This window comes from Melanerpes formicivorus, unplaced genomic scaffold (genome assembly GCF_026170545.1).
Source record: "Melanerpes formicivorus ecotype bairdi unplaced genomic scaffold, bMelFor1.0.p_v2 SCAF_10, whole genome shotgun sequence".
NCBI classification, from domain to species: Eukaryota; Metazoa; Chordata; class Aves; order Piciformes; family Picidae; genus Melanerpes; species Melanerpes formicivorus.
In genome coordinates this window covers 24,331,360-24,355,245 of record NW_027142362.1, presented here as the reverse complement: position 1 = coordinate 24,355,245, position 23,886 = coordinate 24,331,360, and the positions used below count along the sequence as shown (strand labels likewise).

General features: G+C 57.8%; 1 protein-coding gene across 6 annotated transcripts in view; it reads right to left on the bottom strand.

Moving 5' to 3' along the window:
• Nucleotides 1-6,047: 6,047 nt before the first annotated feature.
• Nucleotides 6,048-23,886, bottom strand: part of CELF6 (CUGBP Elav-like family member 6) — a 34,661-nt gene continuing 16,822 nt past the window's right edge. For 2 of the 6 annotated variants that reach the window (XM_068144302.1, XM_068144306.1), the window contains 11 exons: nt 23,212-23,260; nt 20,759-20,887; nt 20,548-20,627; nt 19,914-20,057; nt 19,399-19,543; nt 19,146-19,295; nt 17,206-17,268; nt 16,138-16,218; nt 15,870-16,013; nt 6,835-6,990; nt 6,048-6,200 (listed from right to left, as the gene is read on the bottom strand). In XM_068144302.1, the coding sequence (XP_068000403.1) occupies nt 6,863-6,990; nt 15,870-16,013; nt 16,138-16,218; nt 17,206-17,268; nt 19,146-19,295; nt 19,399-19,543; nt 19,914-20,057; nt 20,548-20,627; nt 20,759-20,887; nt 23,212-23,260 (1,113 nt within the window). In that variant the 3' untranslated portion in view covers nt 6,048-6,200; nt 6,835-6,862. The remainder of the gene's footprint in view (nt 6,201-6,834; nt 6,991-15,869; nt 16,014-16,137; nt 16,219-17,205; nt 17,269-19,145; nt 19,296-19,398; nt 19,544-19,913; nt 20,058-20,547; nt 20,628-20,758; nt 20,888-23,211; nt 23,261-23,886) is intronic. The other 4 variants (XM_068144308.1, XM_068144307.1, XM_068144304.1 and 1 more) reach the window with 3 other exon arrangements.

The window sequence follows — 23,886 nt, the reverse complement described above, 5'->3', positions numbered from 1 at the left end:
AAAAAGGGAAAAGGAATTTATGTCAGGGAGGGGGGGGAGGGAGGGTCATGGGGGGGAGGGGAGGGGAAAGGATGGGGAGGGGAGGGGAAAGGATGGGGAGGGGAGGGGATGATGGGGAGGTGGTGAGGAGGAGGGGATGGGATCATGAGGAGGGGATGGGAGAGGAGATGGTGGAGGTGATGGTGGAGAAGAGGAGGGGATGGGATTGGGAAGGGGTGGGATAATGGGGAAGGAATTGTGGGGAGGAGACGGGGTCACAAGGAAGGGATGGTGGGGAACGGATGAGGCTGCAGGGAAGGGATTTGGGCTGTGGGAATGGGATGGAAGGGATGGGATCGCAAGGAAGGGATGAGACTGCAGGGAGGGGATGAGACCACACCAGGGACATGGGACCCCAGAGGGGCCAGTGCCAGCACAGGGAACTCACAGACAAAAGGCCAAGGAAAGCTCGGGGGGGGCTGGTGTTGATTTCAGCCCAAGCTGATCCCAGTGCCCACAGTGTCAGCGTCGGGGGCAGCGCAGCCACATCCAAACCCACTGGAGAAGGGCTGTGGGAGTGTGGGGACTGCCAGGAGCTGGCAGGGGGCCGGCAGAGGGAGCTGACTGCAGAGGGTCCCCAAAGGTCTGAGGCTCTCCAGGTTGGTCACAGCAGCAGGCGGCCATGGGAGTGGAATTTCAGCCCCCAGGGAATGGTAGCTCCTGTGGCATCAGCCCAAAGCCGGCTGGGCACACCCCCTGGGGACATGGGGTGGGAGGGGGTGAGGGGAGTGGGTGGGGGGAGGGGGAGGGAGGAGGGCCCCTCTCAGGTACTGGCAGGCTCCTATTAGGTCTCCCTGGAGCCTTCTCTCCTCCAGGCTGAACACCCCCAGCTTCCTCAGCAGAGCTGCTCCAACCCCCTGATCATTTTCATGGCCTCCTCTGGACCCTCTCCATCAGGTCCAGGTCCTTCCTCTATTGAGGCTGCAGAGCTGCACACAGTCCTGCAGGTGAGGTCTCCCCAGAGCAGAGCCCAGTGGCAGAATCTCCTCTCTGGCTCTGCTGGCAGCACAGCTTTGGATGCAGCCCAGGCTGTGATTTGCCTTCTGTGCTGCAGGCTCACCCTGCCTGCTCCTGTCCAGCTTCTCCCCCACCAGCATCCCCAAGTCCTTTGCCTCAGGGCTGCTTTCTGCCGCCACCTCCTCCCCCAGCCTGTACTGACAGTGAGGATTGTTCCAGCCCAGCTGCAGAACCCTGCACTTGCAGTCACCTCAGAACCAATGCTGTGGTCTGGGAAAGCTGCCAGCTGAGACCCAGTGGCCTCATGGCACCTCTGGGGGTGCTCTCAGTGTCACCTCTGAGCTGTCCCCTGCCTCCAGGAAGGTGATGGAGTGACCCCAATATCCATCCACCTCTGCTTGGTTTGCTGTGCATGCCCCCAGAGGGCCCCCAGAGGCAGGCAGGGGGACACCAGGCAGTGCCCTGCCTCACTGCCCAGTTTTTTTGCTTACATTTGTGGGGTTTGGTTATTTCTTCCCCCAATCCAATTTGATTCCCTCCCTCACCCCTGCTGCTCTTCTACAAGTGTGGCTGTGAGGGGACACCCAGAGCCTGCCCCAGTCCCCTCCACAGCTGGGGTGAATCCCTCCAGAAAAATGGAAGGCCCAGGATCCACTTCTGGCTCCAGCAAATTCCTGGTGGATGCTTTAGAGCCAGGAGTGGATCCTGGTGGAGCCAAGCTGGGTAAGAAGCTGGCTGATGGCTGGGGCCAAAGAGTGATGGGGAATGGAGATGACTCCAGGTGGTGTCTGCTCACCAGTGGTGGTCCCCAGGGCTCAGGCTGGGGCCAGTTCTCTTTGACATCTTCATCAGTGACCTGGGGGAGGGGGGTTAAGGCAGCCTCAGTCAGCTTGCAGCTGACACCAAGCTGGGAGAGAGGGAGGGAGTGGTGATCTGTTGGAGGGCAGGAAGGCTCTGCAGAGGAACCTGGCCAGGTAGAATCGATGTGCCAAAGCCAATGGGGTGAGGTTCAACAAGGCCAAGTGCTGGGTGCTAGGCTTGGCTCACAACCACCACATGAAGGCTCCAGGCTTGGGGCAGAGGGGCTGGACACTGCCCAGCAGAAAAAGGATCTGGGGGGGCTGGGTGACAGCAGCTGAAGATGAACCAGCAGTGCCCAGGTAGCCAAGAAGCCACCAGCAGCATGGCCTGGATCAGCAGTGGTGTGGGCAGCAGGAGCAGGGCAGGGATTGTGCCCCTGGACTCAGCACTGGGGAGGCCACAGCTTGAGTGCTGGGTTCAGTTCTGGGCTCCTCACTGCAAGAAGGACATTGAGGAGCTGGAACAGGGCCAGAGAAGAACAACCAAGCTGGGGGAGAGTCGGGAGAGCAGAACTGGGGACGAGCAGCTGAGGGAGCTGCGGGGGGGTTGGTCTGCAGAAGAGGAGGCTGAGGGAGACCTCAGTGCTCTCCACAGCTCCCTCAGAGGAGGCTGGAGCCAGGTGGGGGTTTGGCTCTGCTCCTTTAATAACAAGGGACAGGACAAGAGGAAATGGCCTCAAGGTGCCCCAGGGCAGGTTTAGGTTGGGTATTAAACAAAAATTCTTCACTGGAAGGGTTCCCAAAGCCTGGCACAGGCTGCCCAGGGAGGTGGCTGAACCCCAACCCTTGGAGGTGTTTACAAGAGACAGGGCTGTGGTGCTGAGGGCTGTGGTGCTGAGGGCTGTGGGGTTTCAACACATCTAGGTGCCAGGTTCTACACATTGGCCACAGCAACCCCAGGCAGTGCTACAGGCTGGGGACAGAGTGGCTGAGAGCAGCCAGGCAGAGAGGGACCTGCGGGGAGGAGGGGGAGTGGTGGAAAGCAGCTGAACATGAGCCTGCAGTGTGCCCAGGGGGCCAAGAAGGCCAAGGGCATCCTGGCCTGCAGCAGGCAGAGTGTGGCCAGCAGGACCAAGGAATTCATTGTGCGCTGGGCTCAGCACTGCTTAGGCCACAGCTTGAGTCCTGTGTCCAGCTCTGGGCTCCTCAGTTTCAGAAGGAGATTGAGAGACTTGAAGGTGTCCAGAGAAGGGCAAGGAGGCTGGGGAGGGGTCTGGAGCACAGCCCTGGGAGGAGAGGCTGAGGGAGCTGGGCTTGCTTAGCCTGCAGAAGAGGAGGCTCAGGGGAGACCTTCTTGCTCTGTACATCAACCTCAAGGCAGGTTGTCACCAGCTGGGGGTTGGTCTCTTCCGCCAGGCAGGCAACCAGCACCAGGACAAGAGGACACAGTCTCAAGCTGTGCCAGGGGAGGTTTAGGCTCAAGGTGAGGAGAAAGTTCTTCACCGAGTGAGTTGTTAGCCCTTGGGCTGTGCTGCCCAGGGAGGTGGTGGAGTCCCCATCCCTGGAGGTGTTTAGGAAGAGCCTGGCTGAGGCCCTTGGTGCCATGGTTCAGTTGATCAGATGGTGCTGGGGGACAGGTTGGACTCAGTGACCTCTGAGGTCTTTTCCAAGCTGGTGAATTCTGTATCCTGCACTCTGAAAGTTACCTCCAGCCCTGGCAGAGCTGGGGAACAGTTGGCCTGGGCGATGCTGAAGCTCTCCCCCCGCCCCCCCCCCCCAGCTCCATGCTCCTCTCAGCGGGGTCCCCAGCGTCGCCCTCCCGGGGCGGAGGGGAGGGCTCGGGGCGGCATCCAAAGGAGCACCCGAGGGGAGCATTTTGACAAAATAAGTTTATTTCACTTTGCTCCAGTTCTGCCCAAACCTCACTTTGTTGGTTGTGTTTTGTTTTTGTTTTTTTTTTGGTCTTTTTTTTGGTCTTTTCTTTCTTTTTTTTTTTTTTTTTTTTTAATTTTTTTTTTTTTGGCTGAAAAAAAAAAAACCCAACCCCAACCCCCCCAAACCGAACCAAAAAACATACCCCCCCCCAAAGCCCCCAACCCCGAAACAACCAAACCCAACGCAAGCCCCAACCCCCCCAGCCCAACCCTGAAGGGCTTTGCCCTCTCCCCCGGAGGCCACCCCCAAGGGAGAGCTTTTCTCCACCTCCACACCGGGGGCGGGGGGGGGGGGGAGCTGGAGGACCTCCTCCCCACCCCCCCAAAAAACCCAACCCCCTCCCTTTACATCCCCCCACCCCCACTCCCCTTTCCCCTCCCCAAATTGAGCCCTGCCGATCGTCCCCACCCCCACCCCCCCACCCCCGAGCCCTCTAGGAAACCGCTGGCAGCTCAGCGCCGGAGGCTTTGCTCCTCCTCTCCTCCTCTTCCTCCGCGTGGTGGTTTTTTTTGTGTGTGTTGGTTTTTTGTTTGTTTGTTTGTTTGTTTTCACCACCCCTCCCTTTTGGTTTTTTTTTTTTTCTTTTTTTTGTATTTTTCGTTGCGGTTTCTTTTGTTTTTGTTTTTTTTTTGTTTGTTTTTTGTTTGGTTTTTTTTTTGCCTCTTTTGTGGAGTTTGTTTTGTGTTTTTGTTTTTTTTTGTCTTTTTTTTTGTCGTGGTTTTTTTTTGTTTGTTTGTTTTTGTTTTTTTTTTAAATTAATTTATTTTTATAGATATATCTTAAAAAAAGCAATAGTCCTTTGGTCCCTAAACTCTAAGGAATGATATGACTCTGAAACAAGGTTAACTCCTATGTCCCTGTGCCAGTGACAAGCAGGGGGCTGCCCTGCCCCCGTGGGGATATATTCTATATATAGACTTATTTATATATATCTTCTACAAGTCCAACACAGCCTTTCAGCCTTCGTGGGTTGGGTGGTTTCTTTCCTCCTTTCCTTTCTTTCTTTCCTTCTTTTCTTTCTTTTCTTCCTTCCTTTCTTTTATTTCCTCCTTTTCTTTCTTTTTTTTTTTCCTTCCTTTTCTTTCTTTCTTTATTTTCTTTCTTTCTTTTTCCTCCTTTCCTTTCTTTTTCTTTCTTTCATTTCCTTTCTTTCGTTTTCTTCCTTTCCTTTCCTTTTCTTCCTTTCTTTTCTTTCTTCCTTTCCTTTCTTTTCTTTCTTCCTTTCCTTTCTTTTCTTTCTTCCTTTCCTTTCTTTTCTTTCTTTCTTCCTTTCTTTTCTTTCTTTCCTTCTTCCTTTTCTTTCCCTCTTTCTTCCTTTTCTTTCCTTCTTTCTTCCTTTTCTTTCCTTCTTTCTTTCTTTTCTTTCCTTCTTTCTTTTCTTTCCTTCTTTCTTTTCTTTCCTTCTTTCTTTTCTTTCCTTCTTTCTTTCTTTTCTTTCCTTCTTTTTTTCTTTCCTTTTTTCTTTCCTTCTTTCTTTCATGTTGTTGTTTGTTTGTTTGTTTGTTTTTCTGCTTTCCCCACCCCCCCCCCCCCCCGCCCCACCCCCAACTGCGGGAGGGAAAAATAAGCCTCCCTCCCCCTCCCCCACCCCCGAAAAAACAATAAAAGAAAGCAAATCTTTGCCCTTTCTCTTTTTTTCCAACCAAGCATCCTCCTCCTTCTCCTCTTTTTCTCCTCCTTCTCCTCTTTTTCTCCTCCTTCTCCTCTTTTTCTCCTCCTTCTCCTCTTTTTCTCCTCCTTCTCCTCTTTTTCTCCTCCTTCTCCTCTTTTTCTCCTCCTTCTCCTCTTTTTCTCCTCCTTCTCCTCTTTTTCTCCTCCTTCTCCTCTTTTTCTCCTCCTTCTCCTCTTTTTCTCCTCCTCCTCCTCCTCCTCCAGGTGAAGCTTGCCCGAGGCTGGTCCCGTCCCACCGGCTTTGGTTTAAAGAATCCATTTGGAGCCTCTTTTGTGGTTTGTGTTTTTTTTCTCCTGGGAAATCGGTAGCAGCAAAATGAGTGCTTGGGAAAAAAAAAACCAGCAACGACTCTAAAAAATAAACAAAACAAAACAAAAAAAAAGCCAAAAACAACCAACCGAAACCAACCAAACCAAAAATCCCCAACCAGAAGCGAGGGCAGATGGTGGCCCCGCCCGCCCCGGGGGCCGTCGGTCCTTCCTGCCCCGGGGAGGACTGCGGCTGAGTGGCGGCGAGCCGCCGGTGGCGAGGGGCAGCTCCCCGGCCTGGCATCGCTCTCCTCCTTCCTCCTCCTCCTCGCTCGTTCCCGTCAAGTGGCAAACAAGACCGGTTTGGGAAAAGAAATCAAAACAGAAAAGCTACAACCAGAATGGTTTCTCCTCTTCGCTGCCTTCTCCATCACCTCCTCGTCGTCTTCCTCCTCCTCCTCCGGGATGTGTTGCAAAGAAAGAGAGTTACAGGTTTGGATACTGCACGTGGGGAAGGGGAAAGTCGTCAGACACCGCGGGACGCCCGACCTGCAAAACAGGGAAGGGGCTGTCAGCCCCGGGCTGGGGGTGGGCAGCGCAGCAGGGAGAGAGGGACAGGGAGAGGGAGAGCAGGAAGGCAGGATGGAGAGAAGGATGGAGGGAGGTGGAGGGAAAGAAGGATGGAGAGGGGTGGAGGGATGGGTGGAGAGGGGTGGAGGGAAGGATGGACAGAGGTGGAGGGAAAGAAGGATGGAGAGAGGTGGAGGGAAAGAAGGATGGAGAGATGGAGAGAGTGATGGAGGGAAGGATGGAGAGAGGGAGGGATGGAGGGGAGGAAGGCTGGAGGAAGACAGAAGAAGATGGGGAGAGGGACAGGAAAGGATGAAGAGGGAGGGAGGGAAGGAAGGCTGGAGAGAGGGACTGTGAGAGGGATGGAAGGATGAACAAAGGGACAGAGGGAAGGAAGAATAGAGGGAGGGATGGGGAGAGGGACAGAGGGAAGGACGAAGGGAAGGAGGAATGGAGTGAGATGGAAGGGAAGCTGGAGAGAGGCAGGGAAGGCCCCAGGTGCCAGTTTGCACACACACTCTGCCAGCCCCGGGAGCAGAGCCCCCTGCACATGCCGGAGCCCACCCTCAGCCAGCCCAGCCCCGGGGGCAGCCCCCAGGAGCAGGGCAGGTACCTGTGCGCAGGGCCGAGGTGAGCAGGGGTCAGTAGGGTCTGTTGGCATCTTTCGGCCTCTTTAGCTGCACTTTTAGCCTCTTCATGCCGATCTGGAAGCCGTTCATGGCCTGGATGGCTGCCTGAGCGCTGGTCGGATTGTCGAAGCTGACGAACCCTGGCCCCGGGGCACACAGCACTCCGTCACCTCCCGGCCTGCCGCTCACACCCTGCCCGAGCCCCTGCCGAGCCCCCGGGGCTGGGGGTGCCGGCAGAGGAGGGCACAGCACAACCCCTGACTGCAAGGCAGTGGGTGAGGGGCTGCTGGCACCTGTGGGGGCACCGAGGCCTTTGGGTCCCCAGGGACACTGGAGTGGTTGGTAGGGACACTGAGGAGCTGTGGGGGTGCTGGGGTGACACATTCTATCCAAGTGATGAGGCCTGCAGGGACACTAAAGGGAGGGAGGCTGTGGGGATACCAAGGTGAGTGGGGCTGTGGAGACAGAAGGATGGGAGGTGAGGGCTCAGGGGACACCTGGCTGAGGGAGTCTGCATCACCAGAGGGGTGATGGAGCCCCCATGGATGCTGAGTCGACAGGGAATATGGGGACACCAGGACAAGCACATCTGTGGGGACACCAAGGTCTGCAGGTCTGGGGTGGTACCAGGGAGCTGGAAGGTGTTTAGAGAAGAGCCACAAGGATGAGCAGAGGGCTGGAGCTGCTCTGCTGTGAGCACAGACTGAGGGAGCTGGGGTTGTGCAGGCTGGAGAGGAGAAGGCTCCCAGGAGACCTCATTCTGGCCTTCCAGGATCTGCAGGGGGCTCCAAGAAAGCTGGGGAGGGACTTCTGAGGGTGTCAGGGAGTGATAGGACTGAGGGGGATGGAGCAAAACTAGAAGAGGGGAGATTGAGATTGGCTGTGAGGAAGAAGTTGTTCCCCAGGAGGGTGGTGAGAGCCTGGCACAGGTTGCCCAGGGAGGTGGTGGAAGCCTCCTGCCTGGAGGTGTTTGCAGCCAGGCTGGAGGTGGCTGTGAGCAAGCTGCTGTGGTGTGAGGTGTCCCTGCCCATGGCAGGGGGTTTGGGACTGGCTGAGTCTTGTGGTTCTATGAGGTGTGTGGGGATACCAAAGTCTGCAGGTCTGGTGGGCACCAGGGTGATGAGGTCTGTGGGGACACCATAGTATCGTCGTAGTACTATCACAGTATCAGTCAGGGTTGGAAGGGACCACAAGGATCATCCAGTTCCAACCCCCCTGCCATGGGCAGGGACACCCCACACTAGATCAGGCTGCCCAGAGCCTCATCCAGCCTGCTCTTAAACACCTCCAGGGACAGGGCCCCAACCACCTCCCTGCACAACCCATGCCAGGGCTTCACCACTCTCATGGGGAAGAACTTCCTCCTCCCCTCCAGCCTCAATCTCCCCACCTCCAGCTTCATTCCATTCCCCCTAGTCCTAGCACTGCCTGAGATCCTGAGCAGTCCCTCCCCAGCCTTCCTGTAGCCCCCTTCAGATCCTGGAAGGCCATTAGAATAGAATAGAATAGAATAGAATAGAATAGAATAGAATAGAATAGACCAGGTTGGAAGAGACCTTCAAGATCATCATGTCCAACCCATCAACCAATCCAACACCACCTAATCAACTAACCCATGGCACCAAGCACCCCATCAAGTCTCCTCCTGTGTGCCTCCAGGGATGGGGACTCCACCACCTCCCCGGGCAGCCCATTCCAATGGGCAATCACTCTCTCTGTGTAGAACTTCTTCCTAACCTCCAGCCTTAACCTCCCCTGGCACAGCCTGAGACTGTGTCCTCTTGTTCTGGTGCTGGCTGCCTGGGAGAAGAGACCAACCTCTGCCTGTCTACAACCTCCCTTCAGGTAGTTGTAGAGAGCAATAAGGTCACCCCTGAGTCTCCTCTTCTGCAGGCTAAGCAACCCCAGCTCCCTCAGCCTCTCCTCACAGGGCTGTGCTCCAAGCCCCTCCCCAGCCTCCTTGCCCTTCTCTGGACACCTTCCAGCAAGTCAACCTCCTTCCTAAACTGAGGGGCCCAGAACTGGACACAGGACTCAAGGTGTGGCCTAAGCAGTGCAGTGTACAGGGGCACAATCACCTCCCTGCTCCTGCTGGCCACACTCTTCCTGATGCAGGCCAGGATGCCATTGGCCCTCCTGGCTGCCTGGGCACACTGCAGGCTCATGTTCAGCCTACCATCAACCAGCACCCCCAGGTCCCTCTCTGCCTGGCTGCTCTCAGCCACTCTGACCCCAGCCTGTAGCACTGCCTGGGGTTGCTGTGGCCAAAGTGCAGCCCCTGGCACTTGGATGTGTTCAATCTCCTGCCCTTGGCCTCTGCCCGTCTGTGCAGCCTGGCAAGGTCCCTCTGCAGAGCCTCTCTGCCCTCCAGCAGATCAACTCCTGCCCCCAGCTTGGTGTCAGCTGCAAATTTACTGATGCTGGACTCAATGCCCTCCTCCAGATCATCAATGAAGATGTTAAAGAGCACAGGGCCCAGCACTGATCCCTGGGGCACAGCACTGGTGCCTGGCTGCCAGCTGGCTGTGGCACCATTCACCACCACTCTCTGGGCTCAGCCTCCAGCCAGTTCCTAACCCAGCTCAGAGAGCTGCTGTCCCAGCCAGGGGCTGACAGCTTGGCCAGGAGTTTGCTGTGGGGGATGGTGTCAAAGGCCTTGCTGCAGTCCAGGCAGACTCCATCCCCAGCCTGCCCCACATCCACCAGGCAGTCTCCTGGGCATGGAAGGAGATCAGGTTGGTCAGGCAGGACCTGCCCTTCCTAAATCCATGCTGGCTGGGCCTGATCCCTTGGCCATCCTCTAAGTGCTGTGTGATTGCACTCAGGATGACTGTTCCATGATCTTGCCTGGCACTGAGGTCAGGCTGACAGGCCTGGAATTCCCTGGCTCATCCAACCTGCCCTTCTTGTGGATGGGCACCACGTTGGCCAGCTTCCAGTCCTCTGGGACCTCTCCAGTGAGCCAGTGATGGAGAGCAGCTTGTCAGCTCCTCTGCCAGCTCTCTCAGCACCCTAGGATGGATCCCATCTGGTCCCATGGACTTGTGGGGATCCAGGCGGCTGAGGAGAGTTCCAACTCCCTGCTCCTGGAACATAGGGAAACTATGCAGCTCCCTGGCTCCTTCTGTCAGCTCTGCAGGCCAGCTGTCTGGAAGACATTCTGTGCTGCTAGTAAAAATTGAGGCAAAGAAGGTGTTAAGTACCTCTGCCTTTGCCTCATCCTTTGATACAACCTTCCCCTCCGTGACCACCAAGGAGTGGAGGTTGTCTCTGCCCTTCCTCTTGCTATTAATGTATTTATAGAAGGACTTTTTGTTGTCCTTCACAGCAGTGCCAGGCTAAGCTCCAAATGTGCTTTTGCCTCCCTAATTTTCTTCCTACAAGACCTAGCAACATCCTTAAACATTCCATGGGTTGCCTCCCCTTTCTTCCAAAGGTGACACACCCTCTTTTTTACCCTTAGTTCTTTTAGAAGCTCATTGCCCATCCAGGCTGGCCGTCTGCCCCGGCGGCTCATCTTCCGGCACATTGGCACAGCCTGTCCCTGAGCCTCCAGGAGTTCTTCCTTGAAGTAGGTCCAGCTCTCCTGGACCCCTTTGTTTCCCAAGGAACCTTCTGAGTTAGTTCCTTGAGTCACCTGAAGTCTGCCCTCTGGCAGTCCAGAGTGGAGGTCTTCTTGCTGCCCCTCTTAGCTTGACTGAATACTGAGAATTTAATTATCTCATGGTCACTGGCCCCTAAACACCCTCTGACCACCTCATCACTCACCAGCCCTTCCCTGTTGGTGAAGAGGAGGTCATGGCCCCTAAACACCCTCTGACCACCTCATCACCCACCAGCCCTTCCCTGTTGGTGAAGAGGAGGTCAAGCAGAGCCTTACCCCTGGTAGGCTCTCGCAGCACCTGGGATAAGAAGCTGTCCCCCATGCATTCTAAGAACCTCCTAGACTGCCTCCTCTCTGCTGTGCTGAGATCCCAGCAGATGTCAGGCAGGTTGAAGTTGCCCATGAGAACAAGGTCAGGTGATCCTGAGACAGCCCTAAGCTGTCTATAGAATGCCTCATCAACATCTAGGGCACAAGGTAGGGTCAGTTGAGAAGTCAGGAACCCAGCTGCAGTGCAGGTACACCAATGCAGGCAGCCTGGGCAACAAGCACGAGGAGCTGGAGGTCCTGGTCCACCTGGGTGACTATGATGTCGTTGCCATCTCAGAAACTTGGTGGGACAACACCCACGATTGGAGTGCTGCACTGGGGGGCTACAGGCTCTTTAGGAGAGACAGGCGAGGGAGAAGAGGAGGAGGGGTGGCTCTGTGCATTAGGGAGTCACTCTCTGCCACACAACTTGAGGTGGAGGATGAGGGAGTTGAGAGCCTGTGGGTTAAAATCAGAGGGCAGCCTAACAAATCTGACATCCTGGTTGGAATCTGTTACAGACCACCCAACCAGGATGAGGCGGCTGATGAGTTGTTCTACAAGCAGCTGGAGGCTGTCTCAAGACCATCAGATCTTGTCCTTGTTGGCGACTTCAACCTCCCAGATATCTGCTGGGAACTTAATTCAGCAGAGAGGAGACAGTCCAGAAGATTCCTGGAGTGAATGGAGGACTGCTTCCTGACACAGCTGTTAAGTGAGCCTACCAGGGGACAGGCTCTGCTTGACCTGCTGTGCTCCAATAGGGAAGGGCTGGTGGGAGAGGTGATGGTGGGAGGCTGCCTAGGGTGCAGTGACCACGAGATAGTGAAGGTTTCAATATGCAGGGAGCTAGGGAGGAGCACCAACAGAACCTTCACCTTGGACTGCAGGAGGGCAAACTGCAGCCTGTTTAAGAAACTTGTCTGCAAAGTCCCCTGGGTACCAGCCCTCATGAACCAAGGGGTTCAGGAGGGTTGGAGCTACTTCAAACAGGAGCTCTTGAAGGCACAGGAACTGGCAGTTCCCGTGTGCCCAAAGATGAGCCCAGGGGAAGGCTCTGGGCCTGGATGAGCAAGCAGCTCCTGGAGGATTTAAGGGGGAAGAAGAGGCTGTATCACCTTTGGAAGGAGGGGAAGACTTCTCCTGATGTGTTTAAGGAAGCTGTTAGATTATGTAGGAATAAAATTAGGGAGGCTAAGGCCCAGCTGGAACTGAAGCTGAACACCTCTGTGAGAGACAATAAAAAGCATTGTTACAAATACATTAACACTAAAAAGAAAGGCAAGAAGAACCTGCACTGCTTATTGGACCTGGAGGGGAACACTGTGGCTGAAGATGAGGAAAAGGCTGAGGTCCTGAACACCTTCTTTGCCTCAATGTTTAACAGCAAGGCAGGAGTTCGGGACAAGTGGCCTCCTGAGCTGGGCAATGGGGTCGGGGAGCAGTGTAGTGCCCTGGAAATCCATGAGGAATTAGTTCAGGACCTGCTGAGCCACTTGGACACTCACAAGTCCATGGGACCAGATGGGATCCATCCTAGGGTGCTGAGAGAGCTGGCAGATGTGCTGGCCAGGCTGCTCTCCATCATTTTCCTCTGGTCCTGGCTCACTGGAGAGGTCCCAGGTGACTGAAACTGGCCAGTGTGGTCCCCATCCATAAGAAGGGTCGGATGGAGGAACCTGGAAACTCCAGGCCTGGCAGCCTGACCTCAGTGCCAGGGAAAGTGAGGGAGCAGATTATCCTGGGGGCAATAACTGCAGCTGAAGGGTGGCCAAGGGCTCAGGTCCAGCCAGAATGGATTTAGGAAGGGCAGGTCCTGCCTGAGCAACCTGATCTCCTTCTATGCCCAGGTGACTGCCTGGTGGATGTGGGGCAGGCTGTGGATGTGGTCTGCCTGGACTTCAGCAAGGCCTTTGACACCATCCCCCACAGCAACCTCCTGGCCAAGCTGTCAGCCCCTGGCTGGGACAGCAGCTCTCTGAGCTGGGTTAGGAACTGGCTGGAGGCTGAGCCCAGAGAGTGGTGGTGAATGGTGCCACAGCCAGCTGGCAGCCAGGCACCAGTGCTGTGCCCCAGGGATCAGTGCTGGGCCCTGTGCTCTTTAACATCTTCACTGATGATCTGGAGGAGGACATTGAGTCAGTCATCAGCAAGTTTGCAGCTGACACCAAGCTGGGAGCAGAGGTTGGTCAGTCAGAGGGCAGAAGGGCTCTGCAGAGGGACCTCGACCGACTGGACAGATGGGCAGAGGCCAACAGGATGGCATTCAACAAGTCCCAGTGCCAGGGGCTGCACTTTGGCCACAGCAACCCCATGCAGAGCTACAGGCTGGGGACAGAGTGGCTGAGAGCTGCCAAACAGAGAGAGACCTGGGGGTGCTGATTGACAGCTGCCTGAACATGAGCCAGCAGTGTGCCCAGGGGGCCAAGAAGGCCAAGGGCATCCTGGCCTGCAGCAGGAACAGTGTGGCCAGCAGGAGCAGGGAAGTCATTGTGCCCTGGGCTCTGCATTGGTTAGGCCACACCTTGAGTCCTGTGTCCAGCTCTGGGCTCCTCAGTGTCAGAAGGACATTGAGAGACTTGAAGGTGTCCAGAGAAGGGCAAGGAGGCTGGGGAGGGGTCTGGAGCACAGACCTGGGAGGAGAGGCTGAGGGAGCTGGGCTTGCTTAGCCTGCAGAAGAGGAGGCTCAGGGGAGACCTTCTTGCTCTCTGCAACTCCCTGCAGGGAGGTTGGAGCCAGCTGGGGGTTGGGCTCTTCTCACAGGCAAGCAGCCCCAGAACAAGAGGACACAGTCTCAAGCTGTGCCAGGGGAGGTTTAGGCTGGAGGTGAGGAGAAAGTTCTTCCCAGAGAGAGTCGTTAGCCATTGGGATGTGCTGCCCAGGGAGGTGGTGGAGTCCCCATCCCTGGAGGTGTTGAAGAGGGGACTGGATGTGGCACTTGGTGCCATGGTCTAGTCATGAGGTCTGTGGTGACAGCTTGGACTCAATGATCCTCGAGGTCTCTTCCAACCTTGGTGATACTGTGACACTGTGATCTTCCTCCTGGTTGGGTGGTCTATAACAGACTCCAACCAGGATGTCAGCCTTGTTGACCTTCCCTCTAATTCTCACCCATAGGCACATTAGGTCACCTCAGAGCCTTCTCCTCTCCAGACTGAACAGCCCCAACTCCTTCAGTCTGTCCTCACAGCAGAGCAGCTCCAGCCCTCTGCTCATCCTCCTGGCCCTGCTCTGGACACCTTCCAGCACCTCCAGATCCCTCTTGTCATAGGGGCTCCAGAACTGGAGGCAGTACTCCAGGTGGGGTCTCAGCAGAGCTGAGCAGAGGGGGAGAATCACCTCCCTTGCCCTGCTGGCCACACTTCTGCTGCAGCCCAGGCTCTGGTTGGCTTTCTGGGCTGCAAGTGCACACTGAGAGCTCCTGGTGAGCTTCTCCTCCCCCAGCACCCCCAAGGCTCTCTCCTCAGGGCTGCTTTCCAGCCAGTCCCTGCCCATGGTAATGAGGTCTAGAGACACCAAGGTGACCCAGGCTGTGTGAGGTCACCAAGGTGACCCCAGGCTACAGGGCCCCTGTGGGGACAGGGCTGCAGCCTTGGTGGCAGCAGAGCAGACAGGGCAGTGACACACAGTGCCCAGCCCTCCCTGGCAGGCCTGTGGGCAGGGAAGCTGGGCCAAGGCCACGGTGGACAGCATCCAAGGGGACAGCAGGAAGGGGAGTCCTGTGCTGGCATGAGGCAGGACACAGAGCTGGCCCCAGGACAAAGCCCTCTTGCTCCAGCCACTCTGCAGCTTCAGTCACCCCCCAGCCAAACCCCTGAGCTGGGATGTCAGAGCCAGATGCCTGAGCTGGGAATGTTGAGGAGAGCAGAACCTCTGAGCTAGGACATCAGGGAGAGCTGGATCCCTGAGCTGGAGACCAGGCAAAGCCAGACCCTGAGCTGGGGTGCTGGGGAGAGCTGGATGCCTGAACTGGGTACACCAGGGAGAGCTGCATCTCTGAGCTGGACACCAGGGAAAAGCAAACCCTGAACTGGGGACACTGGGGAGATCCAGACAGACCCCAAGATGAGTCTTTGAAGAGAGCTAGCCCCCTGAGCTGGGACACTGGGAAGAGACAGAACCATGAGCTAGGATGCTGGGTAGAGACAGCTGGAGACCATAGAGAGCAAGGCTAAAGTGTCAGGGAGAGCTGGGGCTCCAAGCTGGGGTGTGGAGGAGAGATGGATCCTGGAGCTGGGCCAGCAGGGTGAGCTGAGCCCCTGAGCTGGGATGTAGAGGGGAGATGGATCCTGGAGCTGGGCCAGCAGGGTGAGCTCAGCCCCTGAGCTGGGATGTAGAGGGGAGATGGATCCTGGAGCTGGGCCAGCAGGGTGAGCTCAACCCCTGAGCTGGGATGTAGAGGGGAGATGGATCCTGGAGCTGGGCCAGCAGGGTGAGCTCAGCCCCTGAGCTGGGATGTAGAGGGGAGATGGATCCTGGAGCTGGGCCAGCAGGGTGAGCTCAGCCCCTGAGCTGGGATGTAGAGGGGAGATGGATCCTGGAGCTGGGCCAGCAGGGTGAGCTCAACCCCTGAGCTGGGATGTAGAAGGGAGATGGATCCTGGAGCTGGGCCAGCAGGGTGAGCTCAACCCCTGAGCTGGGATGTAGAGGGGAGATGGATCCTGGAGCTGGGCCAGCAGGGTGAGCTCAACCCCTGAGCTGGGATGTAGAGGGGAGATGGATCCTGGAGCTGGGCCAGCAGGGTGAGCTGAACCCCCAGGCTGGGATGTAGAGGGGAGATGGATCCTGGAGCTGGGCCAGCAGGGTGAGCTGAACCCCCAGGCTGGGATGTAGAGGGGAGATGGATCCTGGAGCTGGGCCAGCAGGGTGAGCTGAGCCCCTGAGCTGGGATGTAGAGGGGAGATGGATCCTGGAGCTGGGCCAGCAGGGTGAGCTGAACCCCCAGGCTGGGCACGTTGGCTAGAGTCAGACCCCCGAGATGAGACGCTGGGAAGTGCCAGCCCCGAGGCAGGACTCTGAGAAGGGCTGGACTGCCAAGCTGGGCCACCAGGGAGGGCTGGAGCCCTGAGTGGGGACTGTGGGGGAGAGGCAGGGGGCAGGACTCACCAAAGCATTTGCTCTGGTTGGTGGCACGGTCCACAAAGACTTTGGCAGAGATGACGTTGCCAAAGGGCAAGAACATCTGCGTGAGCTCCGCGTCCCCGAACTCCTGGGGCAGGTGATAAATGAACAGGTTACAGCCCTCGGGACCTGGGGGAGGGGGACACAAAGGACAGGCCCAGGTCAGGCAGGAGGCAAGGCTCACTGCTGGGGGGCAGGGGGGAGGCGAGGAGCCGGCGGCCCCCGCGGCGAGGAGCCCTCCTCCGGCCCTCACCTTCTCGCTGCTGCTGCGGGATGAGGGGAGCTTGCTGGGGGAAGGCTTGGCTGATGGGTGCGTAGGCGGTGGGGTATGCTGCTGGAGGGACACAAACACAGCCGTGAGACCCCACCCCAGCCCTACCATGGGCTGCAGACAGCCCTGTCCCCCACTGCCACCCTGGAGGGAGCTGCCCCGGGGCTGCTGGCTTGGGCCTTCCCACCCCGATGCAGGAATGGCTCTCTCCCAGGTGATGGAGGCTGCATCACCAGATGGATGCTGAGTGGGCAGGGGATATGGGGACACCAAGACAAGCATGTCTGTGGGGACACCAAGGTCTGCAGGTCTGGGGGGACACCAGGGTGATGGAGTCTGTGGGGACACCATGGTAATGAGGTCTGGAGACACCAAGGTGGCCCAGGCTACAGGGACTCTGTGGTGACAGGGCTGCAGGCCTTGGTGGCAGCAGGAATGCAGTCTCCAAGCTGAGGAAAGCCAACACTTTTGGTTGGAAAAGAACAACCAACAGTTTGGGTTCAAAGCTTGGTTTCTCTGTAGGAAATCTGAGAGTCACTGCCAGTGCTCCTAACTCAACACCTGCTGGACTCAGTGTTCCTCCACAGGCTGCTTTGATTCCCTTCTCTCTGAGGCCCAGCCTCTCAGGCTTGGCCACACAACCACCATCCCAAGGGGTTTTGCTGTCTTGGTGCCTCCATGGCCACCTCTCCCAGCAGGATCCAGCACGGGGCCAGCCCTCCATCACCACCCAGACCTCACCTCTCTCCTAGGTACAGCCAGCAGCTCTCCCCCACAGAGTCATCTGAGCCCCATGAGCATTAACATTCACTTTCCTCCCTGCAGATGTGTGCTGGGAGCACATCTGTGCTGCTGGGGACGAGGGGATAGTGCCCTGCATCAGTGTCACCCCCAGGGCTCCTGCAGGGGCACAGCACCCCGCACCCACCACCTGGGGACGGTGCCCCAGTCTTGCGCTTCAAACCCTGAGGCGATGATCCCCACTACCAAAAATCAGGCTGAGGAGCAAAGAAGGGAGAGAGGGAAGGAGGACAAAGCAAAGTTTGAGACCTGCATAGTGCTGCATGCCTGCGTAGGCCTGCTGGAGGGGATCTGCCACCGTGGGGCTTTGAGCTGGGGAGAGAAAAGAGGAGAGAAGGAAGAGAGAATGAGCAAGAGGAACCTGGGGCTGGGCAGCTCCCAGGGAGAGCAACCATGCCAGGGCAGGAGGGAATTTGGTAGGGATGGGTGCACAGCTGCTCCAGCCAGTGTGGTGAGAGTCACAGCAAGTCCAACCCTGAACCCAGCACTGCCAGGGCACCGCTAACCCGTGACCCTCAGCACCACAGCTCCACAGCTTTTAAACCCCTTCAGGGATGGAGACTCCACCACTGCCCTGGGCAGCCTGGGCCAGGCCTTGACAACCCTTTTGGGGAAGAAATTGTTCCTCATGGCCAACCTAAACCTCCCCTGGTGCAACTTGAGACAGTTTCCTCTTGTCCTGTCCCTTGTTCCTTGGGAGAGGAGACTGACCCCCACCTGGCTCCAGCCTCATTCCAGGGAGTTGTAGAGAGACAGAAGGTCTCCCCTCAGCCTCCTTTTCTCCAGACTAAACAACCCCAGGTCCCTCCCCAGCCCTGTTCTCCAGTCCCTTTTCCAGCTTTGCTGCCCTGCTCTGGACCTGCTCCAGCACCTCCATGTCTTTCTTGGAGTGAGGGCCCCAAAACTGAACCCTGTAGTCAGGTTGTGGTCTCAGCAGCACTGAGTACAGGGGAACAATCCCTGCCCTGCTCCTGCTGGCCACACCATTGCTGATCCAGGCCAGGATTCTGGTTTGGATGGGAATAGACTGGGGGCAGCACCCTGAGGTTTTGCCCAGCCAACTCCTGATCATGGCACAGGCGAGGCACCAGCCTGTGTTGGAGGAGAGCTTCCTCCTATTCCAGGTGTCACTGCTAAGCCATGCTCTGGATGTTGGCACCTGCAGCCCCTGCTTCACCCACACTCAGTTAATGGAGGTTCCAGAGCTCCAGGGACTTGGGTGCTGCTTCTGGAGAAGGAAACCTTCTGGTGGCCTTCCAGGATCTGAAAGGAGCCTACAAGAAAGCTGGGGAGGAACTTTTGAGGGTGTCAGGGAGGGATAGGACTGGGGGGGATGGAGCAGCACTAGAAGTGGGGAGATTGAGATTGGCTGTGAGGAAGAAGTTGTTCCCCAGGAGGGTGGTGAGAGCCTGGCCCAGGCTGCCCAGGGAGGTGGTGGAAGCCTCCTGCCTGGAGGTGTTTGCAGCCAGGCTGGAGGTGGCTGTAAGCAACCTGCTGTGGTGTGAGGTGTCCCTGCCCATGGCAGGGGGGGGTTGGAGCTGGCTGAGCCTTGAGCTCCCTTCCAGCCCTGACAATTCTGTGATTCTCAAAGCAGGGAGATGGTTCCTACTCCTTCTACACCTTGAGGAAGAGAGGGTTTGTACTGGGGCCACAAAAATGCTCAGGGGGTTGGAGCAGCTCTGCTGTGAGGACAGGCTGAGGGAGCTGGGGGTGTTCAGCCTGGAGAAGAGAAGGCTCCAGGGAGACCTAACAGCAGCCTGCCAGTACCTGATGGGTGCTCCAGGAAGGCTGGAAAGAGACACTTTTCCTGCAGGGACAGGACCAGGGGCAATGGCTTCAAACTGGAGCAGAGCAGATTGAGATTGGATGTTAGGAACAGGTTCTGCACCAGGAGGGTGGTGGAACACTGCAACAGGTTGCCCAGGGAGGTGCTTGGGGTCCCATCCCTGGAGATATTCAAGGTGAGGCTGAACAAGGCCCTGGGCAGCCTGATCTGGTTGGGGATGTCCCTGCTGACTGTGGGGGAGGTCAGACTGGATGAGCTTCGGAGGTCCCTTCCAGCCTGGACCATGCTGTGCCTCTGTGACAGCTCAGGTCCTGCTGGGCCCATCTGTGCCTCGACAAACTGCCCCTCGCGTGCCCCCCGCGAGCCGCCCCGCTGCCAGCCCGGGGGGCGTGGGGCAGGTCACCTGGGTAGGGGTGGATGCCGTTGGTGTAGATGGTGTCGGAGGCAGGCTGCCCGTTGGTCTGCGGCGGCAGGGGGCTGAAGCCGTTGACCCCGATGGGCGTAGCGATGCTGGGCACGGGCGCCGTGCTGATCCCCGGGGGGGTGCTGGTACCTGCGGCGGGGGTGGGGAGAGGAGAGGGGAGGGGAGGGGGGTGTCAGCACCCTCACCCCCTGCTCCGAGCGGGAGGGGCGAGCAGAGGGAGGGAAGGTGGCACCTGAAGAGGGGGTGAGCGGGGCAGCCACCAGCCCGCTGACGTTGAAGGCGGCCATCTGCTGCATCTGGGCGGCGGCGATGGCGGCCATGGGGTTCAGGCAGGTCCCCTGCGCCGCTGCCATCAGGGCCGCCTGCTGCTGCATGATCTTCAGAGCAGGGGAGGGGGAGGCAGAGAGAAGGGGGAGTGGGAGACAAGGCAGGAGGGACAGTTAGCATCCCCTCTCAGCACCCAGATGGGAGAGATAACCTTCACCCACCCCCGGAGCTGGGCACAGGAGGAGCTCTAGGTGGTGCTAAAGGAGGTCTGAGTGCCCTACAGCCATGCCAGCCTCACCCGAGGGGGAGCAAAGCCTTCTGCCATGCCCCTCAACACTGCCACACCAAGTCTGGCAGGCACCCGCTGGCATCGGTCCGACCCCACACAGGTAAAACCGGCCCCCACTCCGACTCGTGGGGCTCCCCCAGAACCCACCCTCCCTCCCCCCCGCCCAGGTCCTGCCCGGCGCCAGCCCCTACCGCTTGCGTGTAGGCTCCGTAGGCGCCGAACTGGATGGTCATGGGGTTGAAGATGCCCAGCTGCCCTGCCATCTGATGCATCCGCCGCAGGGTCCGCTCCTTATCCGTGTCCGCGAACTTCACCACCAGGCTGGACGAGGCGCCCTGGGACGGCGGGGGCGGGGAGGGAAGGTGGTGAGACCTCGACGACGCCCCTGGAAAGCTCCTCCCTGCTCCGTGGAGGGAGGGAGGGATCCGCCGCCAGCGTGCGGGGCCCCGGGGACGCAGCTCGGCTTGGCAGCGGCAAGCAGCGATCGATGGGAGGTTTAATTATAGCTCCTTTTTTTCTCTCGCTCTCCCCGGCGGCGGCTCCCTGACCTCTGTTTCCTTCTTCCCCTCCTCGTTCCCACTCCTGACCTTCGGCGTTAATTAAGCAGAGCCCCTTTCCTTTCCCTCTCTCTAGCGCCCAGGGAATTAGCCCTGCGCGCCCACCACTCCCTGCCCGGGGCTCGGCTGAGCCTCGGGGTGATCTGGCCAACAAATTGCCCGTCTGTAGGATTCTGATCCAATTAGACAGAGGATCAAATTAGCCGGTGATTGGATTAGGCAAGGCAGCACCGGGTCAAACGGGGCAGGGTGAGAGCCTGGCACTTACCGGCATGGTTTGGCTGCCGTGCAGGCTGTTGATGGCAGCCTGGGCCTCGGCGTGGCTGCCGTACTTCACAAAGGCACAACCTGCCAGCAGAGAGGGGACACGGAGGGGAGGAGGTTGGCTTCGGCTGTATTGGGAGCCAGCGCCGCCTAGCCAGCAGGCTCCCACACTCCGTGGGCCCCACGGGGTGCTCCCCCGGCTCGCCGGAGCCCACCTTTGCTGGCACCATCGGGCCCCCGGAGGATGGTGCACTCCTCGATCTGGCCGAAGGGCTCGAAGAGGCGCCGGACGTCATCCTCGCTCTGCTGCTTCCCCAGCATGCCCACAAAGAGCTTCCTGTCTTCTGGAAACAAACCCGAGCCCAGCAGTGAGCAGCAGCGCGTCACTCCCCATCCCTGTCCCCTCGTGCCTTCGTCTATAGTGTGCCTGCCAGCGGTGTGGGGCAGAGGAAAAGCCGGGAGACCCCAGAGCTGGGCAGGGAGCTGCGCTGAGCCGGGTGTTTGTATCGCAGGGTTTATCTCCTCCCTCCTACAAAACACTCGGGGTGGGATAAGCCTCTCCTTAGCAGTGAGGCTGGGAAGAGCTGGCTACCACTTCCCGGCCCAGAGCTGGGGAGGGAGAAGTGGCCTGCCCACAGCACCCATGGGGGGGCTGCAGCCAGGTGACAGAGCCCCCAGAGCCACAGCCATCGCCTGGCAGCACAACCTGCAGCCTCCAGCCCTGCCCGGGGTGAGGGGTGGGACATACAAATAACCCCAACAGGAGGGAAGGGAGAGCAAATAATGAGAACTTCATGATTATTGCCAGCATCTGTCCGCTCCCACCGCCTGCTGATGGCAGCTGGCACAGGAAATAAGGTGTCCTGTCAAGAGTGTTGCCCAGGAAAGGAATAAATAACAGCAGCAGGCAATTAATGCCCTGCCCGCTCAGGTACCAGGGAGGTGAGGTAAGGCAGCAGGGCTGGGCTGCTGGCTAGTTAAACATAAACCACCTCCCCAGCCTAGGGTTGGGTTCGATTTGGTTTGGTTCGGTTTGGTTCGGTTTGGGTTGGTTTGGTTCGGTTTGGTTCAGTTTGGTTTGGTTTGGTTAGGTCTAGTTTGGTTTGGTTTGGTTAGGTCTAGTTTGGTTTGGTTCAGTTCAGTTTGGTTTGGTTTGGTTCCATTTGGTTCGGTTTGGTTTGGTTAGGTCTAGTTTGGTTTGGGTTCAGTTTTATTTGGTTTGGTTCCATTCGGTTCGGTTTGGTTTGGTTCAGTTTGGTTTGGTTTGGTTCAGTTCAGTTTGGTTTGGTTAGGTTTAGTTTGGTTTGGTTCCATTTGGTTTGGTTTGGTTCAATTCGGTTTGGTTCGGTTTGGTTTGGTTTGGTTCAGTTCAGTTCGGTTTGGTTTGGTTAGGTCTAGTTTGGTTTGGTTCGGTTCAGTTTGTTTGGTTTGGTTCAGTTTGGTTTGGTTTGGTTCAGTTCAGTTTGGTTTGGTTCAGTTTGGTTTGGTTTGGTTCAGTTCAGTTTGGTTTGGTTCTGTTCGATTCGGTTTGGTTTGGTTCAGTTTGGTTTGGTTTGGTTCGGTTCAGTTTGTTTGGTTTGGTTCAGTTTGGTTTGGTTTGGTTCGGTTCAGTTTGGTTTGGTTCTGTTCGGTTTGGTTTGGTTCCGTTCCGTTCAGTTTGGTTCGGTGGCCCAGCGTTGCCTCCTGGGTGAGAGGGCTGGAGCTGGGTGCCCTGAGCTTGCCCATCAGTTTTGACTCCTTCCCCAGTGTGAGGCTCCTTCAAGTGTGTGGTTTACCAGCTGGGCCCCCCCAGGAGCGGTGTGTTTAACGTTGTGTTGGGAAGAGGGGGACCCCTATCCCAGCCGTCCCGGGGCTGAGGGCAGGCAGCTCACCATCAGGATCCTGCCCTTGCTCGCAGCACCAGGGGTTTGATCCAGGTCCTGCCAGCTTGCCCAAAGTATCGACTCAGCCTGGAAATGCTGCAAGTGTCCACAGAGGGTTTGGAGGGGGGGAATGAAGGGTGGCAGCTCGTGTTTGAGAGGGGCCTGGGGCAATGTGCAGCCATCGCCTGCTGGGAAGGGAATGCATTGAAGCTGGGAGAGGGGAGATTGAGACTGGAGAGGAGGAAGAAATTATTTGCAGTAAGGGTGAGGAGACACTGGCACAGGTTGCCTCCTGCCTGGAGGTGTTCAAGGCCAGGTTGGATGAGGCCTTGAGCAACCTGGGCTGGTGGGGGTGTCCCTGCTCATGGTAGGGGGATTGAAACCAGATGATCTTTCAGGTCCCTGCCAACCCAAAGCACTCTATGACTCTGTGAACTCTGCCAGGTAGCTCCAGGCTACCTGGCAGTTGGGAGACTTGATAAACGAAGGGGGTGTCACGGGGCAGCTGCCTGGCACTCTGCCCAGCGTGATGCCAGGATACCCATAGCATGACATCAAGATGTGCATGGTATGATGTCAGGATGTTCTCAGCATGGTGGCAGGATGCTCCTCCCAACTAGCCAGGCACGGAGAGCACAGTTCACATGCGGTGGGCACTCGAGTTCGGATGCTGCCACCACCACCTTTGGCAGGTTTCTCTGCAAACAAACCTCCTCCCATCAGTCTCTTGTGACATCACTGTGTCTCCCTGGGTGACCCTGAGTGCCCCTGCCCACACCAGGCGGCTGGGGAAGGGGGAAACCTACCTCCTCGGCCCTCACTGTCAGCTGGCTTCACCTGGATGGGGCGGTTCATCTGCAAGACACAAACGGCAGCAGGCTGTCGGTGGTGGTGCCATGGCCCTGCCCAGCCCCTTTCCACAGGGGGGTGGCAGGATTTGGTACCAGTCTGGCACAGGAGGCAGGGGAACAGAGGAGGGACCTGCAAGAAGAGAGCTGGGGCTTGTGGCCATGCTGAGCTGGGGCTGCTGCGGGCAGAGGGCAATGCCACAGCCTAGGGTCAGAGAGGTACCCGGTGCCGCAGGCGCCCGCCGGGCCAGCGGTGCCAGCCTTGGCTGCCTGCCTGCTTTCCTCGACTGCAAAGGACTGCAGAGGCGGCAGCAATGCCCGGGGAGCCCCGGCCCCTCCGGCAGCACCCTCACCCCTTCTCCTCTGCCCGGCTCTCACCCAATTTCGGCCTCCTCCAGCGTGTCGGCCTGGAGCGTGCCCACAAGGGTGCCAGGCGTGTGCGGGGCAGGACGTGCCAGGCCGGCATTCACAGCCCCGGGCCCAAACACGCAGCCCCGGGCCCGCTGCCCCACCGAGCCGTTTCTCCTCCTCTCTTCCCCCAGCCCTTCTTTCCCTCCCCCCTCCTCCTCTTTTAGCAGCAAAACGGCACAATGATGGCCGTTGCCAGGCAACAGGCGTGCTTCCCCCGCGCTG